The 25,586-nt window shown below is 45.5% G+C and overlaps 1 protein-coding gene across 1 annotated transcript; it reads left to right on the top strand.

Moving 5' to 3' along the window:
- The first annotated feature begins 559 nt into the window (after nt 1–559).
- Nucleotides 560–25,319, top strand: has2 (hyaluronan synthase 2). Its single transcript, XM_052023400.1, has 4 exons — nt 560–736; nt 11,177–11,803; nt 21,401–21,502; nt 24,187–25,319. The coding sequence occupies exons 2-4, from the start codon at nt 11,177–11,179 to the stop codon at nt 25,114–25,116; spliced, it is 1,659 nt and encodes a 552-aa protein (XP_051879360.1). The 5' UTR covers nt 560–736; the 3' UTR covers nt 25,117–25,319.
- Nucleotides 25,320–25,586: the final 267 nt, after the last annotated feature.

The following is a 25,586-nucleotide window of genomic DNA, read 5'->3' as shown; positions in this document are numbered from 1 at the left end:
TTAAAGAATTTCAGTCTCTTTCCAGGTAGTAAGGCAACGGAGGGATTGGTTTCCAGGGAAGCTTTGATTTGTGCTCAGTCTGCCGGGTGGGCGGGTTTTAGAACCCCCTCCCCCGAAACCCCATCGATTCATCGACTAAAAAAAATTGTTAGCCTTGTTATAAAAGACGCAAAACTTCCTTTGGGCGCACTACTAGTGTTAGAGAAAGTCAGGGACGAGGAGGAGACCAGAATAAAGAAGTCTGTAAGATTACGCACGGTTTAGTGGGAGGAAAGTAACTTTTGCGCCGAACTGGTTCAGCCTTGGGCTGATTTCATCTCTGGGCGCGCTAGAAGCTAACTGTGAATGCATGCAAAAAAAAATGCGAGTATTCTAAACATATTTAAGTTTTATTTATTTTGGTAACAGACACGTCCCAGGTTGATGCTGAAATAAATTTTCACCAGCTGGGGGAAATAATATTTTAACCCTCTGCAGTTGAGACTGAAGATTTGAACTGGAGTGAAAAATTGTAGTAGGTTTGGAATTTTTTTTTTGGGAAGCGTCTGGTCTTCTGCACAAACTCTGCTCAGTAATTTTTTGGGGACGTGTATGTGCCGTATGATCGAAGTGCCCCCCGAGCACAAGATGAAGCATTGACTCTATCCTGAGACTTGAAGACCTCACACATACACAAACACGGGACAACTGTGCCTAACTCAAGAGCAAGACCACTGCAATCAGCAGACACAGCGAGGTGGGTGAACTACTTTTTAATTAACCGACGGACAAGATTTTTCATTACTTTATTGCAAATGAAAACATTACACTGATTTCCAGCATTTGCAGAATTTAATGTTTTGATTTCTGATTTGTTAACGGTTGACCGCAGTAACTTTTCTAATTCTCACTGATGGCTTGGAAAAGGGAGCCCGTGTGCAGGAACGAGTTTCTTGTTAAACCCTGCAGCCTTGGTGTACACGAAGGGTTAGTTAGGCCTGTGGCTGGGGTTGGGTTAGACTGATCTCTCAGCCCCCACTCTCCTTCAATGCACATCTGGCAAAAGTAGCATTACTGAGGAAGAACTATACATTAAAAAAAGGGGATAACTCACAGGGAACTGCGGGCTACTGGTAGGATTCAAGGGTAGGATCTCTCGGTTTAGGTTTAATAATGATCGGATCTCTCCTCAAGCTTTATAGCCTGCTAATTAACTTCTCTGGTGTGAAGTGAACGATGCATTTCAAACCATCTTTATTTTACCGCCGTAATACAAGAAGAACGGTTGGAACTCACATTAAGTCATGTTGAGGCTTAATTGGATTTGGAGGCGGGGTAGGACGTTTCATTTGACACTGGCTGCATTTGCAAGTTGTCCTGCAGGAGATCAGAAGAGCGAAAGGTAAAAGGGGTTGGTGCTAGACCTGCTTCGTTGAACCCTGCAGGTTTTGCACAGAGGAATGTAAACGTGCGCAGGGTAATTTGCACCCAGCCCCTACTCTCCCATTGTGAGGCAACCTCGTGGCGCCGCCGAGCAGGGGAAACGCCCCCCTCCTCCTCCCTTCTTTTGTCGCGTCACAATCCCAGCCCACGTCACGCCCAGCCACCCGATTGGCTGGCTGCAGAGGGATTTCCCCTCGGGATTCGGGAGCCCCCGGGAGTGACGCGTGAGCAAGCGTGGTGGCCCCGGGGAGACGTGGAAAGAAGAGGTGGCGAGGTTATCAGGCACGGAATATGCCCATTTACTACATATCCCCAATATTGACATCCACTGAAACCTGCTATCGAACATTCCCATTTGCTAGTATTCCATGCTAAATAATCCCAAAGATTAAATATTGCCATCTTCTGAATTTTCCCAAATGACTTCTTCCCAGCTGCTCAAGACCTCCATTTATTGTATATTCCTTACCATTAACATTCCCAGCCACTGAAGGATTAAATATTCCCGCCACTAACCTCACTTGCCCGGATTGGAAAACAACGCACATTTTCCCGGAAGAACTTGTTTCACGTATTCAGGCCTAACACCTTTAGGTGCCTCTAGAAATTTAATTTTAAATAAGAGTAAAATAAATAATACCGCAAATCTAAAATTAAAGCAGGAATGCTGGGAATACTCAACACTTTGTTCTGATGGAAGGTCGCGGATTTGAAACGAACCCTGTTTCTCTCCCCCAAACGCTGTGTGACCTGCTGAGTATTTCCAGCATTTCTGCTTTTTTTAAAATTGCATTTAAACACCACTTGTTTGTCAAATCTAATGGGGGTGCATTAGTGTTGGCAGCGTTTGGACCAGTTACTGGTGGGCTTTGAATGGACTGAATTATAGTTTTGCCTCAACACAGTCCAGCTACTTACCAACCCGGCCTTGTGAATTGACAGACATCTCAGGATTTGTCAGATGAATTATATTTGGCATTGGATGCTTAAAGACTTTACAAAGAAAGTAGTGTTTCTTGAAAGCCAGAGGGTGTGCAGACGTGGAACTCAATTCATTTAAAGATAGATGCAATCGAGTTTATCCAAAAGGAACTGAGTGTTTTTCCATTAGCGTTTTAGAATTCTGTAGTACTTTGAATCTGTATTTGAGTTTCTCTGTTGGTTTAATCCTTATTGAAGTTTTAAATGTTCCACTAGTTTGTCTGAAAGGAAAGATGAAGCATAATATATCACAGAACTGGGGTTTGTGTAGTTTGGACAATGTATACAAAGAATCCAGCATTTCAATGTTTCCATCAACATCCCAGACAAGTATTAATAGTTACCCAGTGCCTTGCAATGGAGAGAGGATTGTGGGTCAATTCTGACTCAATATAAAGGTTGAACATTATATTGAGTGGTCAGGAGTCAAACGGAATGGCAGTCGAGAATTATAGTGCAGGACAGGAAGAGGCAATTGGAGCCAACTGGTGTTTATCCTCCAGTGCAGACCCACGATAATCCCTCTCTGTTCCTTTATTCTCCCCTCCGCTCCAATCACTGACCCAACTCTTTAAATTGTCTCGACAATGCTCTCGGTGACAATCACTTGACTTCCATCTCTCTCCTTATCGGGAAGTGAAATTGCATAGAATCTGTAAAGTTAGACTATTTAAAGTAAGTTAAGGCTCAAGATATAGAACCTTGATTGTTACATACACAGTTGCTGGGTTAGTTCAGTGAATCAGATCCAGATGTGACCCTTAACTTCCCATCTGCAGGGTGGGACTTTCAGCAGAGGCTGTGATTACTGCTCGCAGATGGCCCTGATTACCCTCAGAGCTTGATTTGAACATTATTAAAAAAAAAGAGGGTTTCTCTTAGCTTTTAAGAGAGGGAAGTTATAATCCTGGGTAGCCAAATACAATGCAGGAGGAGTCATCTGCTGTCATTATGCAGGGCCATTCCTTGTTTGACACCAACAACACTTCTTAAGTTACAGCACCCCTAGTTCTCTCTAATAAGCTGAATTAGTGCACCTTAGAAAGGCTTGCATTGGAATCTCACCTTTCACAATATATTCATGTGTAAGGTGCTATACAATTGCAAGCCTTTCCATGGACTTCTCATGCCAGAGGTGCTGATTTGAAGAGAGGGTTTGATGCTGACTTTAAGACTTCCACACAGTAACAGGAAATGCAGCAACCAGGTTGTGCATAACAAGCTCCCACAGATAGAAGGACGAGAGCGGGCAGATCATTGGCTCTCGTGGCTTGGTTGGGGTGGCAGAGGGAGGTACCGGGGATGCCTACAGCTTTGCTTCAAAGTGCTGCACATGTCATCTGAGAAGGCCCCTCCCGCTGTGCTTGCGTCCACTGAAGCGTTTCCTCTACTAGACCCTGGAGTAGCACTTGAGCCTGCAACCTTCTGCACAAAGTGCACTGGCACCATTTGAACCACTGCACTGGTTCCAAGACCATCCCTAATCACCATACCAAGCCCTGTATTAAGTATATCGTGGGATCAATATTGGGCCAAATAACTACAATAAAGTAATGACAGGCCAGCTGGCAGTGTTACTGGTTCAGAAATCTGAACTATTAATGCTGAACAAGCATTATTGTTTCATTGGTTGTAAATCCAAGATTTCTTCCTTAGCGCCCCAGGCAACACTGGGGTCTTTCTCTCTGAAACCCAATTAATGATCATTCTATAACAAAAAAAGAAATGCCTGAAGAATTCAGCCAGTCATGCAGCATCTGTGGAAAAAGAAACCTGTTAATGTTTCAGGTCCGACACCCTTTCTCAAAAGGTCAATGTGTCAATAGCAAGCAATAAATTTCCTGTGTGCGTTGTGTCATTGAGATTAAAGGTTTACTAAACAATAAGAAACAAACATGTGAACCAGAGACTTTATTTCATGGGAAGGTTTGTCACTTTGACTGATGTTACAGGACATTGTGTTTAACTACATCAGGTTTGGTGATGATTGATCCTGAAATAGTGACCATGTCATTTGAATAACCTTTCATGATTCACCTTTTAATACCAAAATAATTTGAACTGAACTTTGGTAATGGTGTCTGCAATTAAGAGTCTTTTAGGGTATCAGTCCTCACAATAGCACCATCCGGGACATGCCCTCTTCTCGTTACTACCATCAGGGAGGAGGTACAGGAGCCTGAAGATCCACATTCAACAATTTAGGAACAGCTTCTTCCCCTCTGCCATCAGATTTCTGAACAGTCCATAAACCCATGAACATGACCTCGTTATTTCTTTTTGTTTGCAATATTTATTTATTTTGTAATTTATAGTGTTTTTTATACTTTTGCACTGTACTGCTGCTGCAGAATAACAAATTTCACATCATATAAGTCAGTGATAATAAATATGATTCTGAAAACCATTTGAAACTAACCCATATTTATTTCTACCCTGTCAGCTTTTGTACCTTGGTACCTTGCTGACGTATCTCATTCCCAGAGGGTATATATCCCTGCTCTGTCCCTGTCTCATGGCTGATCTCTGCTAAATCGGGGAATAGTAAATAATCACAAGGTATACTGATGTTTTGGTGATTTCCTCACATGATGAACTCTCAGAATAAATCAAGTTCTTGGCTCCAAACAAAATAGAGTCCTAGAGCAATACAGCATGGATACAGGCCCTTTGGCCCAACCAGTCCATGCTGACCATGGTGCCCACTCAGCTGGTCCTAATTTCCTGTGTTCGGCCCATATCCCTGCCCCTCCATGTACCTATCCAAGTGCTTCTTAAATGATACCATTGTACCTGCCTCAACCACTTCCTCCGGCAGCTCATTCCATATACTCACCACTCTCTGTGTGGGGAAAAAGTCACCCCTCAGGTCCCTTTTAAATCCTTCCCCTCTCACCCTAAACCTATGCCCCCAGTTTTGGACTCCCCTACCCTGGGGAAAAGGCTGTTACCATCCATCTTATCTATGCCCCTATAATTTTAAACACTTCTAGATGATCACCCCTCATTCTCCTACGTTCCAAGGAATAAAGACCTAGCCTGGCCAACGTCTCCCTATAACTCAGGCCCTCTAGTCCTGGCACCATCCTCGTAAATCTTTTCTGCACTCTTTCCAGTTTGACATGTCTTTCCGATAACAGGGTGACCAAAACTGTACACAGTACTCTCAAGTGCAGAGTTTGGAATTCTTGAGTTTTCCTTGTATCCTTTTTATCCTGATTCTCAGCATCGTCCAATTCTTTGAAAGGTTTTGTCTTCCCCGTCCAGCTGTTGCTCTCCCAGGCCTTACTCATCTTTGAGACTGGGCAGCATTTGTCAGCAGGCTTTGGGAGACCTAACTCGTTGTCTTGTGACATCCCCAGTCATGCCAATCCTTAGTGATAGTGCGGAGACAATCTAATACCCCTTCCTCCCCACAGCTGATACTTGGATCTGGTTAGTTGACACTACTGGGAATTGGAGCACTGGACACTTCTATGGCTTGAGGCAATCCAGATATCCAGGGGTTCACCTTCTGAGTCTTTGCTGAACAATTCTATTGGCTGATATTTGACAGTTGTTAACAACAACCCAAAATCTGGGGACCATTTAAGACTCCTAATTTCATTAAGGAATGCAGGAGGACAAGGAGCCTCTCTCCTTCAGGGAATAGTGGGGTGCAGAGCAAAGGTAGATAAGGCAGGGAGGAATAGAAGGAAATGGTGATGGAAGGAGGCAGAGAGGGGTGAAATAGAAACGTCAACATGGAGGAGGTAGATTTGTTTTGCTGTTGAACATTCTATGTACTTAGTTACGTCTTACACTTGGAGTGCTGTCCAAAGTTCTGGTCACTACGTTACAGAGGGTGCAGAGGACATTTATGAAGATGTTGCCCCAATGGACAAGTTTAGTTAGGAGGAGACACTGTCAAGGCAGGGGTCCAGGGGAAGCTGATGGGAGATTTAATCAAGACACACAAAATTGTGAGAGGTATAGATAGGATAAAACAGAGGCACCTTTTCCCTTGGCAGAAAAGACAGTAACTTGAGACTTAGATTTAAAGAAACTGGGGGAAGAAATAGAGGGAAGTTGGGGAGAAAGAAAATCACCCTTAAAAGAGTGGAGAGAGGCATTCTCACTCCCTGAAGGGGTGGTGGAGGCATAAGCCATCACAGAATATAGAGCAGTACAGCACAGGACAGGCCCTTCAGTCCACAATGTTGTGCTGAACTAATTAAACCAATAAATCCTAACTAATCTAATCCTTCTTCCCCGCACATTGACCATATTCCTCCCTTTTTTGCATATTCATATGCCTATCTAAGAGTCTCTTAAACACTCCTGTGCTATCTGCCTCTACCACCATCTCTGGCAGTGCATTCCAGGCCTCCTCCACTCTCTGTGTAAAAAGAAACTTGCCTCACACAGTTCCTTTGCACTTTCTCCCTCTAACCTTAAATACAGGCCCTTTAGTGCAAGACACTTCATTCCTAGGAAAAAGATACTGGCTGTCTATCTATGCCTCGCATAATTTTATAAACTTCTATCAAATCTCCCCTTAGCCTCCGTCACTCTAGGAAAAACAGCCCCAGCTTGTCCATCCTCTATTCATAACAGATGTCCTCCAAACCAGGCAGTAGCCTGGTAAACCTCCTCTTCACCATCTCCAGAGCCTCTACATCCTTCCTGTAATGGGGCGACCAGAAATGAATGCAATACTCCAGATGCGGCCTGACCAGAGTTTTATAAAGCTGTAACATAACCTTCTGGCTCTTGAACTCAAGCTTTGCCTAATGAAGGCCTCTTTACCACTCTAAAAAAAATATATGTGGCCACTTTTAGGGAGAAATCATCATCATATTTTAAGTTGCCTAGGGACCACTTGAACAGTCATGAGCTGCAGGACCACAGACTGAGGGCTGGGTGTTAAAATAGCCTAATAGCCACTTTTTTTGGTCAACATGGACATGTTGGGACAAAATGCCTCCTTGCATATATCAGTATCTACGATTATATAAGCTAAATTGGGAGGTAGAAGCTGGGAGTTTGGTTAAAGACACTGGAATAATTACTTATAGGTAAGGCATCCACTTTCATTTGCTCCTTTACTTGTTAATTTCACAACTTCTCCTAAACTTCATTGTAGTTGCCGGTTCCTCCTTGTAAAGATTTGTCACCAAAGCTCATAAAAACACAATGTATACTCGCCCACTGTGTTGTGCTTTCCTCACTAGTAATTTAAAAGGTCTTACCCACCTTTATTTATCACCTGAATTAATAATTATTATTATTTTTTTGGAAGTTTAGCCTTCAGTCAATAGGCAATGGAGAAACCAAGCCCTCTACACTACAAACTTGGCACAGGGTGTGATTAATACTCCCCTACTAACTGAGAGGTCAGGAGACAAGAGACTCACAGTCGGGAGTAACACACTCCCATGTTCGCGACCATGAAGTGATTTTTCTTTAATCAACAAATGTTGTAAATGGGCCGATGATTTGGAGCAGGGGTCTGCCTGCCAGATGAGGGCGATGACATTTCAATGTGAGCCTCCACTAAGGCAGCAGATGAATAAACACACTGAATGGCCAAAGGAAAAATGAATAATGAAATGTTTGCCTAAATGTAGCTTCTGTTGAATAATTGAGTCCAGTGTCCCTTTGATGGTGAGGAAGGTGAGGGGGTGGAGGCTGAAATATAAGCTTTGGCTACAGACTGCAGGAAGTCAGTTAGTCATTTCATTAAACCAGGTTAAGTTTGTTACTGAACATTTCAGGAGTGTCTGACTCTGTCGAATTAAGACAATCAACAGTTTCCCAACTCCAATCAATGCTTCACCAACAAATACTAACTGGAGATGCCCCAAATTTACAAAGCAGAAACCTAGCCTTGAGATTTTACCATCTGTCATTGAATGCATTGGGTGCGTCCTCAGAAAGACTGATAGATACAGCATGACAACAGGCCTGTTGGCCTACTGTGTCTATGATGACCCAACTATTACGTGAATCCTATCCAAGCCCATTCTCCCCACATTTTCATCAACTCCCACCCAGATTCCACAACAATTTACAGCAGCCAATTAGCCTACCAACCTGCATGTCTTTGGGATGTGGGAGGAAACTGGGAAACCTGGAGGAAATCCATGCGATCTCAGGGAGAAGACAGAGACAGCAGCAGAGGTCAGGACTGAACCCAGGTCACTGGAACCTGAGGCAGTGGCTCTACCAGCTATACCACTGTGCCCACTTGATTATTAACCATGCTGCTCATTGTGGGAGCTTGCTGTGCCCATGTTGCTACCTCACATAGAATCTTAGAATCAAGAGTCGTACAGCACTGAAGCAGGCCCTTCAGTCCACCATGTCCATGCCTGCCTATCATTGTACCTACCTTAACTAATCCCATTCTACCCCATTGGGTCCCATAGCCTTAAACCATGATTGCTGCATCTAAAACACTGGGAAATCCTCGGATTGAACCTGGGTTGCTGCTGCTGTGAGGCAGCGGCTCTACCATTGGGTAAAAGATTATCAGAACTGCACAGGTTGGAACTGAACGATTACCATGGGAACATGTACCTTGAGTTGGATTGCATTTGCACAAAACATATGCCAGTTTAATGTTAAAGCATTTTTGAAAAGGAAAAGGCAGAGTGTAAGCCAACAGAAAGAACACTGTCCCTTGAAAGGTAACATAAATAGAGACAAATGGAAAAACAAACATTACAGCATGAAACACAGGCCAAGGCCTAATAAATATAGGCAGCCAGACATGAGCAGGGCAAGAGCAGTGTGCCTGCTGGCCCTCCCCTTCAGTACACAGACTCTGGGAGGGAAAGAATAACACCCCGGTCTTCCTGTGCCGTTCATTGCTCATGAGCAGATTGCCGTCAGGATCTAGATTAACTCATGTGTTGGTGAACTGCTGCACTTTGCCAATTATATTGGAAGTCACAGCAACTGCAAACGCAAAATGTAAGAATGGGAGTAGGCCATTCAGCCCTCCAGTTTGGTCTATCCTTTGGTTAGGTTGTGGTGAACTACATCTTGGCTCCATTTGATAGAACATAGAATCAGAATCAGATTTATTATCGCTGACTTAGGTGACATGAAATTTGTTGTTTTGCAGAGGCAGTGCAGTGCAAAGACATAAAATTACTATAAATTTACAAAATAAATAGTGCAAAAAAAGAGAATAATGAGGTAGTGTTCATGGGTTCATGGACCATTTAGAAATCTGATAGTGGAGGAGAAGAAGCTGTTTCAAATCATTGAGGGTGGGTCTTCAGGCTCCTGTACCTCCTCCCCGATGGTAGTAAAGAGGACATGTCCCAGATGGTGAGGGTCCTTCGTGATGGATGCTGCCTTCTTTAGGCGCTGTCTTCTTGAGGCACCGCCTCTTGAAAATGTCCTCGATGGCGGGGAGGGTTGTGCCCATGAAACCCTCTGCAGCGTCTTGCGATCCCACACATTGGAGCCTCCGTACCAGGCTGTGATGCAACCAAGCAGAATGCTCTGTAGAAATTTGTAAGAGTCTTTGGTGACATACTGAATCTGCTCAAACTCCTAATGAAGTAGAGCCACTGGCGTGTCTTCATGATTCCATCACTGTGTTGCATCAACATAGAACAGTACCACACAGGGACAGGCCCTTCCAACCATGATGTCTGTGCTGACCATGGTGCCTATTTAAACTATGGTAATTGGTTTATTATTGTCACGTGTACCGAGATACAGTGAAAAACTTTGTTTTGTATGCCATCCATACAGATCATTTCACCACATCAGTACATCGAGGTAGTACAAAGGGTAAAACAATAACAGAAGTGCATGATCTATATCCCTCCATTCCACCATCTTTAACCTTTAATGCTCTTTCCTGTTAAAACACTTAAATTTAGAAATTATTAACTGGCAGTTGAGCCGCTGCTTCAGAAGATTTTTTAGGGGCAAGAGTTCCACATTCTCCCCACCCTTTGTGTAACCTGCCCTCACTAAAGGTCTGGCCCTCCTGTTGAGGTTCTGCACCCCTGTCCTGGGTTCCTCTCACCTGAACAGATATTTTCCCAATCTATCTGGTTATTTTTAAAAACATTCCTGTCAAATCCCAGGGAAAACAACCTTGTCTATACAAGCTGCTCTCATAACTTAATTCCCCTTAGCCCCAGTTCTACTTGTTTGAAAATGAACTTCATTGTAGTTGAAAATGATGGTCTCAATGGAGAGGACGGAGGCAAGAGAGAAGGAGGGAGAGAGAGTGAAAAGGAGGAAGGAAAGAAGGGGAGTGAGAGGGAGGGAGGAAGTGAGAGGGGATGGGAGAGAGTGGAAAAGAGAGGGAGAAAGTGAGAAATTGAAAGGGGTTTGGCTGAGAGAGAGAGGAAGGGAGTGAGAGAGTGGGGGAGTGGCAGAGGTGGGGAAAAATAGGAGGAATTGTAAAATAGAATGAGAGAGGAGGGAGTGAGAGGTGAGGGAAAGAGGGTGAGATATTTGGAAAGAGGAGGGAGGGAGAATGAGGGGTGAGGGTGAGAGATCTGGAGAAAGGGGAGTGAGAGGGAGAGAGAGTGGAGTGAGAGGGAGAGAGAGTGAGGGAAAGAGGCATATTGGAATGGATGGGAACAAGGTTCGTTATTGCAGCTAAAAATTGACCTTAACCAAGCAAAGCTGGGTACTCTTGGGCAACCGACCACGTTAAGCAAAGATTATCCCTCAGGCATTATATTTGGATGAGGAAGTTTTATCACTGACTTGTTACGTTCTGGAAATTAAAACCTTGCTCTCTCTGACCCTACAGATGCGCTGCAAAAGCCTCTCCTCCATCCTGCGGATTGTGGGGACCACTTTGTTTGGCCTGGCTCTTTTGGTGGGTATCGCAGCTGCTTATATCGTAGGTTATCAGTTCATAGCCACGGACAATTACTACTTTTCCTTCGGACTATACGGAGCTATCTTAGCCCTTCATCTCCTTATTCAAAGCCTCTTCGCTTTCTTGGAGCACCGGAAGATGAAGCGGTCGCTGGAAACCCCCATCAAACTGAACAAGACGGTGGCCCTGTGCATTGCTGCCTACCAGGAGGACCCCGACTACCTGAGGAAGTGCCTGCTGTCCGTCAAAAGGCTGACCTACCCTGGCATGAGTGTGATCATGGTCATTGACGGGAACAGCGAGGATGACCTCTACATGATGGAGATATTCGGCGAGGTGATGGGAAGAGATCGCTCGGCCAGCTACTTGTGGAAGAGCAACTTTCATGAGCGGGGGCCAGGGGAGAGCGAGGAGTCGCACAGGGAGAGCATGCAGTACCTCACGGGGCTGATCAGATCCAACAAGAGCGTCTGCGTAATGCAGAAATGGGGAGGCAAGCGAGAAGTGATGTACACTGCGTTCAAGGCTCTGGGCCGGACTGTGGATTATGTACAAGTAAGGCAATTGACCTTGGAAATGGTTCCAATCAACTTGTGTGACTGTGAAAGAACTCTGTGAAACGTAGCAGATATACTTTGCCTATTGCTCCAGTAAAACTTGCTGTTTGTTAAGTAAATGTTATAATGTAGTGCATTATACAAGGGTACTATAATGCACCAGGATACTATAATAGTATGAGAGTATTATAATGCAGTATCCTAGATAGGGTCATCGAGTAATAGATTCATACAGCATGGAGACTGGCCCTCCAGCCCAATGTGTCTGTGCGGACTATCAACCACCCATTTACACTAATCCCATTCTATTCTTTGCAAATTCCCATCGACTACCCAAGATTCTACCACTCACTTTTACGTTGGATGATTAACCTACCAACCTGCACGTCTTTGGGATGTGGGAGGAAACCAGAGCATCCAAGCAAAACCCATGTGGTCACAGGGAGAATGTGCAAACTCTGCACAGACAGCACCGGTGCTTGGGATTGAACCTGGGTCCCTGGTGCTGTGAGGCAGTGGATCTACCAGCTGCGCCACTATGCATTCAACGAAGTTCTGATTTAAAAAAAAAGATTATAATCTCCAATTGAGAGCAGATGAGTCTGAAGGAATTAGAGATATTTTAATTTAGTTTGATCATATCTGCAGAGTAGAGGACAGCATTTATGTTCCAACTGCTCCCCCCCCCCCCCCCCCACCCATCCAGGAAACCATCTCAGAAAGGTCATCTGCCAAGCCTCTGAGATGGGTTTGGTTTCCCACAAGAAGCTGTGTTAGTAGCCAGTGCTGGCCAGAAGAGTCTCGTGCTTATTAATACTTAGCACTGATTGGAAGGAGGAAACTTAGCCTATTTACAGACTGATGATTAACCTGGCATTACAGAGCAGTTACAAGAACCTCTCAGACAGTGGTTCAAATAGAGCAGCGTTGAAATAAAAAAAGCACCACTCTCTGCTCCCACTCCCTCAATCAAGTGGTTCTCCTTCCTGAACGAGTCTAGACGCTGTGTCTGAGGTCACAGGGAGGGTCAAAAACTAAGCCTGAGCTTTCTTCCATCTTGTCTCCATCTTGCAGTAGAGATGTGGGAAGACATCAGGAGAGAAAGGCTCTTCATCCTTTCTAACTTGTCGGCCCGCAGCAGAGCCCAGTAAACTTGGGTGGAACTCGAATCAGCAAGTCGCTATGGCACAATCACCAGGGTTGGTTAAAATCGAGCTGAAATAATTTTGATTTGTGTATCCATAAGAACTTATGGATATCAAAAATATGATCTTATTACTTATTAGACCATAAGATATAGGAGCAGAATTAGGCCATTGGGCCCATCAGGTCTGCTCTGCCATTCAATCATGACTGATTTCTTTTCAAACCCATTCTTCTGCCTTCTCCCTGTAACTCTTAACCCCCTTACCAATCAAGAACCTATCAATCTCTGCCTTAAATATGTGCGATGACTTGGTCTTCACAGTCTCCATGGCAACAAATTCCACAAATTCACCACCCTCTGGCTGAAGAAATTCCTCCTTATCGCAGTTCTAAAGCGACGTCCCTTTATTCTGAGGCTGTGCCCTCAGATCCTAGACTCTCCTACTAATGGAAACATCCTCTCCATATCCACTCTATCCAGGCCTTTCAGTATCCAGTAGATTTCATTGAGATCCCCCCCTCATCATAGAACATAGAACATAGAACTACAGCACAGTACAGGCCCTTCGGCCCACAATGTTGTGCTGACATTTTATCCTGCTAATTTCATCCTTCATCCTTCATTTCATCCTTCTGAACTCCATCGAGTACAAGCCCAGAGACATCAAACGCTCCTCATTATTGTCAGGATGAATTTTAATACTGGGAAATAATACAATGCATTAACAGTTTATGCCTGTCAATTGCCCCATGCTGCTGTTTCTGCCTGACACCAGCCTCCTCTCACACCTCCCCAATCTCACCCATCACTGAAAATAAAATAAAAATTGCAGATGCTGGAAATGGGTCCCGTATTTAAGGAAGGATGTGCTGGCCCTGGAGAGGGTCCAGAGGAGGTTCACAGGAATGATTCCAGGAATGAAAGGCTTAACGTATGAGGAGTGTTCGATGTCTCTGGGCCTGTACTCGATGGAATTCAGAAGGATGAGGGAGGATCTCATTGAAACTTACCAAATACTGAAAGACTTGGATCGAGTGGACATGGAGAGGATGTTTCCAGTAGTAGGAGAGTGTAGGTTTCGAGGCCACAGCCTCAGAATAAAGGGATGTCCCTTTAGAACTGAGATGAGGAGGAATTTCTTCAGCTAGAGGGTGGTAAATCTGTGGAATTCGTTGCCATGGAGGGCTGTGGAGGCCGAGTCATTGGGTGTATTTAAGGCAGAGATTGATGGTTTCTTTATTCGTAAAAGGATTAAGGATTATGGAGAGAAGATCGGCGAATGGGGTAGAAAAAAAATCAGCCATAATTGAATGGTGGAGCAGACCTAATGAGTCGAATGGCCTAATTATGCTCCTATATCTTATGGAAATCCGAAATAACAATGAAAAATGCTGGAAACACTCAGCAGGTCAGGCAGCATCTGTGGAGAGGGAAAGAAAGTTAATGTTTTAGGTTGAAGACCCTTCATCTGAACTGTGAAAGAGAAAACAAGTTGGTTTTCTGCAGCAGGGAGGATGGGGAAGGGGTGGGTCAGACAAAGGGAAAATCTCTGGTAGGGTGAGACCTAGGGTGCCATGGGAATAAGCTGTTGATGAAGTTGGGTGATAGGTTAATAAGGCCAGTCACAGAGAGAGGAAAACAAGGAGCATGTAACATCTGTGAAGTGCAGGTCAGAGGTGTGTGAAATTCCCAGCAGATCAGGCAGTGTGTGTGGAGAGAGAAACTGAGTTATAATACAGATGGATGTCTCGAGCAGAACTGGCCAGTTCCGAAAAAGCAAGTTCCCTGAAATTGTTGAATTCAGTCTCGAGTTGTGCAGGCTGCAATGTGCCCAATCAGAAGGTGAGGTGTTGTTCCTCCAGCTTGAGATGAACTTTGGTGTAATAGTGCAGGAGGTCACAGACAGAGAGGTGGGAGTGGAGCAGGATTAAAGTGGCAGGTAACAGGAAGCTCAGGGTTGCCCCTGCAGACATAATGCAGCCACATATGTATTTTGGTTAGGCCACACTTGGAGTATTGTGTGCAGTTCTGGTCATCCCATTACAGGAAGGATGTGGAGGCTTTGGAGAAGGTACAGAAGAGGTTTACCAGGATACTGCTTGGATTAGAGGGTATGAGCTATAAGGAGAGGTTGGACAAACTTGGGTTGTTTTCTCTGGAGCATCAGAGACTGAGGAGAGACCTGATAGAAGTTTATAAAATTATAAGAGGCATAGATAGGGTAGACAGTCAGAATCTTTTTCCCAGGGTAGAAATGCCAAGTAGACATATGAAAATACAGGGAATGGAGGGATATGGGATCATCTATTGTTTAAGCAGAAGAGATCTGGTTTAATTTGGCATCATGTTCAATGCAGACATTGTGGGCCCAAGTGCCTGTTCCTGTGTTGTACCGCTCTATGTTCTATGTAACGCGGATGTTCTGCAAAGCGGTGACCAAATCTGTGTTTGTTTTCTCCAATATAGAGAAGACACAAGTGAAGACAAATTGGAAGAAGTGCAGGTGAATCGTTGCTTCACCTGGAAGGAATGTTTGGGTCACTGGGTGGTGGGGAGGGAAGAGGTGAAAGGGCAGGTGTTGCACCTCCTGTGGTCGCCTGCAGAGGTTCCGTAGAGCAGGGAGTGGTTAGTGGGGACGGGAAGAGCTCCCCTCTTCCATAAGTAAGATTCTCCACAATGGTTTCAAAGCAATGAGCTGATCTTTGAGGTCTCAGATAGGTATTTATAAACCATGCAGCCTCTGCCCCAAGGTTTGTGCCAGTCTTTGAGGTGATAAGAAGAAAGAGAGGCAGTATAGAACAAGGGACACTGTTCTAACAGGGGTGTGGGAGCAGAGGGACCCATTGCAAGTGACGGTGAATCGAGGAAGCCCTTAAGACATGCACAATCTTGGGCTGGATTAAGAGAAGCATAGAGTATAAAAGCAGGGAAAATATGCCGAATCTTTACAAAACACTGGTCTGACCTCAGCTGGAGTATTGTGCTCAGTTCTGGTCACCTCTTTACAGGAAGGATGTGAAGGCATTAGAGAGGGTCCGAAAAAGACTTACAGTTCTGGAAGGAGAGGCTACAGTTACAAGGAAGAGGCTGGCCCTGTTCTCTTTACAGAGAAGTCTGAGGGGAGATCTGATGGAAATAGACAAATGATGAAGGGTTTGAACAGAGTGGATGGTGGGAGCTGTTCCCACTGGTGGAGGGGTCGAGGACTAGGAGTCACAGATGTATAGAGGAAGGGAATTAAGGGTGAAATAAGGAGAAACATCTTCGTGCAGCAGGTGGTTGGAATCTGGAACGGACTGTCTGCAGATGTGGTGGAGGCAGGTTCCAGTGTGGCCTGCAAGAGGGAATTGGATCAATATATGGTGGAGAAAAATTTGTATGGCTATGGGAAAGGGATCGGGATGTGGAACCAAGTACAGGCAGTTATGCTATAACGTGATAGTTACATTACGAAGAAAGCTCGCATTATGGAAAGTCATGTTATAGCACAACATGCTGCTGTTGCCCTCAAAGCACAGATCTCAACAGGTTATCCCAACTGCAATCTCCCAATAACCAATGTGACCCATGTAATGCAAATAGTGTTCCCTCATCCATCAATCGTGTTATAACCAATTCACATTATAGAAGCGCGTGTCATAGCAGAACCGCCTGTAAGTTGTTCTGGTAGACAGCCAGCACAGACACGGTGGGGCAATTGGCCTCTTTCTGTTGTGTTACCAATCTATGATTCTATGAAATCCTATCTAATCATTCTATTACCCCCTCTGTATTGTCCAGATACTTTGAGGTTAGTACATGAATGTAAAGTGGGAACATAAGAGGTCAAAAGTTGAGTTTAGTGTCATATGCACAAGTACATGCATGCACAGGTGCAATGAAAAATTTACTTGCAGCAGCATCACAGGCACATAGCATCAGATACGCAGCATTCACAAGAAAAAAATAAATTGAACATACATTAAACAACTTTCACAAGAAAGATAATTAGAACGAAAAAAATTCAAAGTCCATTTTAGTGCAGAGTGATCAAAATGGCCATAATGTTGCTAAACTAGTGATTAGGGTTGTGCTGGTTGGTTCAAGAATGAATGTTTGAAGGAAAGTAGCTGTTCTTGAAGCTGGTGGTGTGGGACTTCAGGCTTCTGTACCTCCTGCCTGATTGTAGCTGTGAGAAGATAGCATGGCCCAGATGGTGGGGATCTTTGATGATATGTGTTGCCTCCTTGAGACAGCGCCTCCTCTAGATACTACCGATGATGGGGAATGATGTCCCCGTGATGTATTGGGCAAAGTCCACTACTCTCTGCATCTTCTAACATTCCTGCGCATTCAGATTGCCGTACCAGACCATGATGCAGCCAGTCAGGATACTTTCAACAGTACATTTGCAGAAAGATCTGTAGAAAGAAGATAAAAGCAGGAGTAGGCCATTCAGCCTGTCAATCTGCTCCATCATTCATTAAGCTCATGACTGACCCAGCCTTGGTCTCAGCACTTCCCTGCCAGTTACCTATAGGCCTTGGCTCCTCTACAGACCAGAAATCTGCCTGAATTCAGTAATGGCACAAGGAGCAATACCTCCTCAAGTCAGTCTTAAGTGAATCACCCATTGTTCTGTTACTTCACCCCCTTGCCCCACTTCCCCACACCAGGGGAAAAATCCTCCCAGCCTCTACCTTATCAACAACCACCCCCCCCCCCCCACTTTGCTCCAGAATCTTTTATATTTCAGTAGTATCACCCCTCATTCTTCAAGACCCAGTAACGCACATTAAGCCTAAAATGTGTGAGGGTTGGATATTCCTGGTTGTCAGAGACTTCTCATGCTTTGTATTGTCACCTGTGAGATTTATCTGGTGTCCAGACAGCTTCAAACTAAATGCAGGAGGCCAAATCTTTTATGAAATGTGCTGATCCACAACAAATAGATAGTGGGTTCTCCAAAATGAACTATAAACCTTGCCCTGATATATAGGTAATCAAGGGCCCATTCCTCAGCTTAGGTCAAAGCACAGGCTGTCTGATTGTAAATACACTGATACCAATCTAGTTCATCTACACAATGGAGACAAGTGCAGGAGACAGGACTTTTGATGTAGCAACGTGATTCTTCCTCAGTAAATGTATTCCAGATTGATCCTGTCAGCAGCTAATGCGAGAGGGAAAATATATCTATCTGCAGTGAGGGTGGAAGAAAGTTGTGGTAAATGGCTTTCAGATTGTAATAAATCTGGGGAACTGTTTGCAGTTTGCAGAAGGAACAATAGAGAGCCTACATTAGTAACCCTTCAACTAATTCATCTGCTTTATTCAACAGCTCCCCATCAAGGAGAGACATCCACTGAGTCAGGATATGATATAGAGCAGGAAGGTTCCAGGGTTTGGTCCCTGGGCTTGGCGCAGCAGGGAGGGCTCAATGAGGCCTTAATGATCCTGACAGGGACCTGTTAATTTTGCCAAAAATGTGGATTTCACAATATCTAGCCTCAACCACACTGAGCGGATTATCTGATCTTTAGCCCTGGATTTCAGGAGATCACCAGCTCTCCCACCCCAGGGTCTGCAGCCCTCCATCTCCCCATTCCCGGTCTCATTCCCCTCCCTCTCCTTACTCCCAGTCTCTCTCCCTTCCCTCTCACCACTGCCCACTCCCAGTATCCCTCCCCTCCCTCTCCCCACTCCTGGTCTCTCCTCTCTATCCTCGCCCTCAACCCTTCTCCCCACCCTCTCCCCACTGCTACTCTCCCCTCCCTCTTCCCCACTCCCAGTCTCTCCCCTCCCCATTCCTGGTCCTTCTCACATCCCTCTCCCCTCTCCTGGGCTCTCTCCCCTCCCCCTTCCCATTCCTAGTCTCTCTCCCTTCTCGCTCCTCAATCCTGAACTCTCTCCCCTCCCTCTCTCAACCACCAGTACCTCTCCCCATTCCCACTCACTATCCCCTCCCTCTCCCCACTCCCAGTATGTCTGCCCCCACCTCTCCCCACTCCCAGTCTCTCTCCCCTCCCTCTTGGAGTCTTTTGCAATAACTGGAAACGTAAACTTGTCCTTAACTCAGCTGAAATCTTTTGAAGTTGTTCCCACAGTTTTGGTGAGGGAATAATTGACACCAGACAGGACAGCACAGTAGGACAATTGGGAATAAATGTAAATGGAGAAACAAACACTTTTGTTGTTGAATAATAAAATCCTTTTGCATCAGATTATCTTTTAATGCATGCTAAATAAAAAAGTCACAGAGAGATACACCACAGAAACAGGTCCTTCAGCCCACTGAGTCCATGCCAAACATCAACCAACACCAGTCCTACCCGAGCCCATTTAATTCTCCCAATGTTCCTTCCAGATACTACCACTCACCTACACACGAGGGGCAGTTAATCTACCAAACCCATATGTCTTTGGAATGTGGGAAGAAACCAGAGCTCCCACGGGAAACCCACGTGGTCAGAGGGAGAATGTACAAACTCCACACAGACAGCACCCGAAGTTGGGATTGAACCCAGGTTGCTGGATCTGTGGGGCAGCAGCTCTACCAGCTGCGCCACTGTGCCTCACGGGCAATGAGGACAGTCCTGTGCAAGACTGTAACCAGAAGGGCAGTGATTTACCTGTGTCCACTGAAGGACTTCCCTCACTTCTCAATTAGTTTGGAAAAATTAATGTGATCTAAATTCAAGGTTGCTCAAGAAAACCTTTGTCAAGTTGGCTACAGATGAATCAATTCAATTTTTCAGATATATTATTGGTAGTTACCAATAACCTGCTATGTAACTATTAACTTTGTCCAACATTCTTTCCATCAGGGCGATGTAGCCCCTGTGATGGTTCTCCCATGGGGTAGGGCTGAAAACTGACCATCAGAACCGACCATCAAAACTGCCAAAGTAGGCAGTCACTGTCGGTGCTACAGTTAAATTACCAGACTAGTAGTCCAGGGATTTGAACTAACAATCCAATGACATGAGTTCAAATCCCACCATGCCAGCTGTGGAATTTAAATTCAGTTACTAATCAAGAAGTTGGAACAATAACTAGTAGTAGTAACCATAGCAACTACCGGTTTATTGTAAAAACTTATGTGGTTCACCAGTGCCCTACAAGGGAGGAAATCTGCCAATTTTACCTGGTCTGATCTATGTGTGACTCCAGACCCATATCATGTGATGGACTCTAGAATGCCCACTGATAACGCCTGGCACATCACTCAGTTGCCACCGCTACCTTCTCAAGGACAACTAATGACAAGCAATAAATACTTACCAGCAACACCGAGCACCTAAAAAATGAATACACTGAAACAAAACGTGTGTAATCTTCTAACAGGGATGAGGAGCAAGCATCCTGGCTGATATTTGCTCTCCTGTGATTTGTGGGGGTTATACTGAGAAGTCCCACTGCATAACGTCCTTGATGTGGGACCATTTCGTTCAGCGCTATTTTGACTGGCAGGTCAGGAGTAACACAAGGGGTTCCAATTCACCAGCTGTTCACACTGCTGACCAGATTCATTTCAATAGATTATAATGTGTCTGAGGTCCAAGGAAGGGGAAGGTCATCAAAGTAAATGAACAGAGCAAGGCAGTACAAATTCCAAATTTGAAGTATGCTGATGACCAGTGTTCAAGGTTGAACCACACTGATGTTGAAATTCCTGTTATGTTGCTTTAGTATTAGCTGTTTGACCACTTGCAAAGCAAACATGAAACGTCACTCGGTGCATTGGCGACACTGGAAACACTGGATAGATTCTCTTCCTCCATCTCCCCCCAGCCATCCCCAGCTCTTTGCCAAGATAAGATAAGATATCTTTATTAGTCACATGTACATCGAAACACAGTGAAATACATCTTTTTGCATGGTGATATGGGGGGGGCAGCCCGCAAGTGTCGCCACGCTTCCGGCACCAACATAGCATGCCCACAACTTCCTAACCCGTACACCTTTGGAATGTGGGAGGCAACCGGATCACCCAGAGGAAACCCACGCAGACATGGGGAGAATGTACCAACTCCTTACAGACAGTGGCCGGATTTGAACCCGGGTCGCTGGCGCTGTAAAGCGTTACGCTAACCGCTACACTACCATGCCCGCCATGTTAACTGTAATGTAACAATTGCCTCCAGGACCACTGGAGAGAGATGGGTGGAGGCTGGTGAGGGACAGAGTAGTTGGACTGAATGGCCTGTTTCTGTGCTGTGAACTCCACCTTCGTTTTTGTGTTAAGTTCACCACACCGTAACACCTCACATTTTGCATCCTGTTCCAAAACTTTATCAAAGTGAACAGAGTTGAATTTCAGAAACGGGGAACAAATAGCAGGCACTGGTGTACATGTGGACTTGGAGCAAATGGTCTGGGCCAACCTCCAATGCGATGCTGTGAGGAAGGTGCGTGGGTGTGATAACGGAGCTGAAAGGGTTAACATGGCTTCCCTTCTTTCTGCAGGTGTGCGATTCAGATACCATGTTGGACCCTGCTGCAACGGTGGAGATGGTGAAGATCCTGGAAGAGGATCCAATGGTTGGCGGCGTTGGTGGTGATGTCCAGGTACAGGGCAGTGTTTGTGGCTACTGATGAAACTGCTCTGTGCCTCCTAGTAATGGGAGGGAGTGGCTGGTCATGAGGAGGCAGGATGTAAGTGGTAGGGGAACAGAGCCTCACCATAACAGAGCAAAGGGAACTGATTTTTCACCATCGCTGCAGTGTCAAATGAGCTGGCTTGAATCACCCTGATGGAAAGAATGTTAGACAAAGTTAATAGTTACATAGCAGGTTATTGGTAACTACCAATAATATATCTGAGTTGGAAGACTGCCATCCAGCGTTCTGTGGTTCCGTCACTTCCATAGTTCCCTCTCACCCCATTTTGATGGGAAAAGCAACAATAATTAGTGGTGGGACGGGGGTTGCAGATGTCAAGATTCAGGCACTTAAAGTAGGGTTGGAATGGGGCACTGGGGATGGTTGGGAAACCGCAATCCAGCTTCTGACATTTGAGAGAGTGACTGGGTGTCAAGAGCAATGAGAAGGGGAGTGAAGGCGAGATGTAATACATGTAATCCAGCGGGCAGTGGGAGGTGTGGGGGATCTGTTCCCACCATTGGCCATAGCCTTTTGTCTTTGCTCCGCTTCTCCTATTGCCCCCAGCATCCGCTGACCACGGGTTGAATGGAGATTTCCCATCCAGCCCCAATGCCTGACTCTTTGATTGAGGGATCCCTTGTGGAAATCTTACGGTTCCAGTTCCATAGACTGACATCGGAGCATTCCCACAAGGAAGCTTCAGGGCATGACTGGCAGTTGCTCTCATCCCGTCTCCCCTCACTCTGAAGGGCACCGCTCCTTTTAACCACCAGACCTCTTGCCAGTCACGGCTGGCACCACTACTGCAGAATTCCAACCATTTCTGGGCACCAGGTGTCACTATGGATGGCAAGGCCTGAAGGGGATACAGAGGAGATTTACTGGAACACATCCCTGAGATGAAGCCCCTCATCCATGTGGAGAAGAAGCTGGGGTTGTTCTCCTTAAAGCAGGAAAGGTTAAGGGGAGATTTAATTATTTCAACATATTGAGTGCTCTCAATGAAGAATGAGAACAAGCTCAAGGACGGCTTCTATCCCGCTGATATAAGACTCTTCAACGGACCTCTTATACGATAAAGATGATGTCTCAATCTAGCTCGTCATGGCCCTTGCACCTTATTTGTCTCCCTGCACTGCACTTTCTCTTTAATGTAACACTATATTCTGCATTCTGTTTTTCCTTTTTACTACCTCAATGTACTTCCACATGGAGTGATCTGTCTGGATTGCATGCAAATAACAGCTTTTCACTGTATCTCGGTACATGTGGCAATAATAAACCAATTACTAATTACCACTAACAGGGGCTCAGCAGACTGATTCCAGTGGTGGGAGGGGGCGGGTAACAAAAGGGGGCAGATCGGAGGGCAGAAGAAGCAGAAGAGAGAGGGGAGAATGTTTCTTTACAGAGTGAGTTGCTCTGACCCAGGAACACACTGCCTGAAACGGGAGTGGAAGCTGATTCAACAGGAATTTGCTGGATTAAGGCTGAAAATTTAAATAATTGTCAGGGTGCAGGGAAAGGGTAGAAGGAGGCTCCAGAGGCGAGCTGTACAGTCCTTTTCCGGATACAGATGTGGCCAGCCAGCTGTGCCAGAGCAGGAGAGGGAGCTGTCTCGGTGGGTGCACCCACTGCTGATCACACCTCTCCTGTAGCGTGGGGAGGCAATGATATTTTCAGACTTGACACCAGTGGATGCAGGCAGTTCCAACAGATCCCAGCAAACAAATGGACAAGGATTTTTCTCTACAATTCCTTACATTTAGAGTGTGTCATTCTGGGCTCAGGGGGACAATACTTTCACCCGTCAGAGGATTCAGGTCCCACTCCAGAAGCCCGAACATGAAAATGTAGGATGGCCCTCCAGTGATGTACAGAGGGAGCACAGCTCTGTTGGATGAGACGTAAAGACCTGAATGCTCTCTCAAATGAATTCCAAAATATCCATTGCACCATCTTTTGTTGCCACTGCTTATCCCTCAAGTCACCTAAACAGATTCATAGAGAGATACTGCACACAATTAGGCCCTTCGGCCCCCTGAGTCCATGTCAACCATCTACCACCCATTTACATTAATCCCATGTTATTCTCTCCACATTCCCATCAACTGCCCCTAGATTCTACCCCTCACCTACACACTAGAGGCAATTTAGAGAGGCCAATTAACCTACCAACCTGCACGTCTTTGGGATGTGAGGAGGAAACTGGAGCACCCAGAAGAAACCTACACTGTCACAGGGAGAACGTGCAAACTCCACACAGACAATACCGGAGATCAGGATTAAACCCGGGCCTCTGGAACTGTAAAGCAGTGGATCTACCAGAAGATGCATCACTGTGCCACCTTGTTGCTCTTTCTGGGAGCTTGCTGTTCCCAAATTGGCTCCCATGTTGCTACATCACATAGAATCTTAGAATTAGAGACGGACAGCACAGAAACAGGCCCTTTGGCCCACTGTGTCCATGCCTACCGCCATTGTACCTACCTACGCTAATCCCATTCAACCCCATTTGGTCCACGGCCTTAAACCATGATTGTTAGATCTAAAATATTTTGAGAAATCCTGCCAGGGATGTGAAAGATGCTACATAAATGCAACTTAGTCCCTACATTTAGTAACGATTGATTTTCTTCACCAATTAGATTCTCAACAAGTACGACTCGTGGATTTCCTTCCTCAGTAGTGTCCGGTACTGGATGGCTTTCAACATCGAGAGAGCATGCCAGTCATACTTTGGTTGTGTGCAGTGCATCAGTGGTCCCTTGGGCATGTACAGGAATGACTTACTGCACCAGTTCATGGAGGATTGGTACAACCAGGAGTTCCTGGGCTCACAGTGCAGCTTTGGCGATGACAGGCACTTGACCAATCGGGTGCTCAGCCTGGGCTACGCCACAAAATACACCGCGAGATCCAAGTGCCTCACTGAAACCCCGACGCAATACCTGAGGTGGCTGAACCAGCAGACTCGTTGGAGCAAATCCTACTTCCGGGAATGGCTGTACAACGCCCTGTGGTTTCACAAGCACCACCTGTGGATGACGTACGAGGCAGTAATCACTGGATTCTTCCCCTTCTTCCTCATCGCGACCGTCATCCAGCTGTTTTACCGAGGGAGAATCTGGAACATCCTCTTATTCCTCCTCACTGTCCAGTTGGTGGGCCTCATCAAGTCGTCTTTCGCCAGCTGCCTGAGAGGCAACATCGTGATGGTCTTCATGTCCCTCTACTCCATGCTCTACATGTCCAGCCTGCTTCCCGCCAAGATGTTTGCCATAGCCACCATAAACAAGGCAGGCTGGGGCACCTCAGGAAGGAAGACCATCGTGGTGAACTTCATTGGGCTGATCCCGGTGTCCTTGTGGTTCAGCATTCTTCTGGGAGGCCTCATTTACACCATATACAATGAGACGCAGGAACCCTTCTCCCAATCCGAGCAGACGGTTCTGATTATCGGGGCGATACTCTATGCCTGTTACTGGGTCCTGCTCTTAACCCTCTACATTGTCTTAATCACCAAGTGCTGCAGGCGAAGGAAAGAGCAGAATTATGACATGGTACTCGATGTATGATGTTTACATGTGCACGTGGCAAGTGAAAGACTCCAGGATTGGGTGGCGTTATCAGGCAACGCTGCCTGTGGGATATGAATCGTTGCTGCTTCAACTTCCAAGAAATGCAATAGGGTTCACGCGGCTCATGCCAAAGAAACTAAAGTACGTGAGATTTACACACAATTCACGCTGAAGTAACTAATCTGTGTGGAACTATTTACGACTTGTTCTGATGTCGCTGCACTTTGTTTTCCTCATTGGACAAAATGCTTGATGTGCTTCAGAATACCTCACTGGCAGTACTTGTGGATAACGAGGCGGAGAACAATGTTTGGTCACTTGAAATGATTCAATCCCTCACTCCTGTACACAACCTCAGCAAATCCATATTCATTCAAAGCCATACAGACGGAGTGAAAGTGAGCAGGTCCTGACTTGCAACCATTGGCTCTCTCACCCGAAGAAAGTGCCTCTTGCTTAATTTTTGG

The sequence above is a fragment of the Pristis pectinata genome, chromosome 9, assembly GCF_009764475.1.
Source record: "Pristis pectinata isolate sPriPec2 chromosome 9, sPriPec2.1.pri, whole genome shotgun sequence".
Classification (NCBI taxonomy): domain Eukaryota; kingdom Metazoa; phylum Chordata; class Chondrichthyes; order Rhinopristiformes; family Pristidae; genus Pristis; species Pristis pectinata.
Note: the sequence above shows the minus strand (reverse complement) of the source record. Positions and strands in the feature narration are given on the sequence as shown.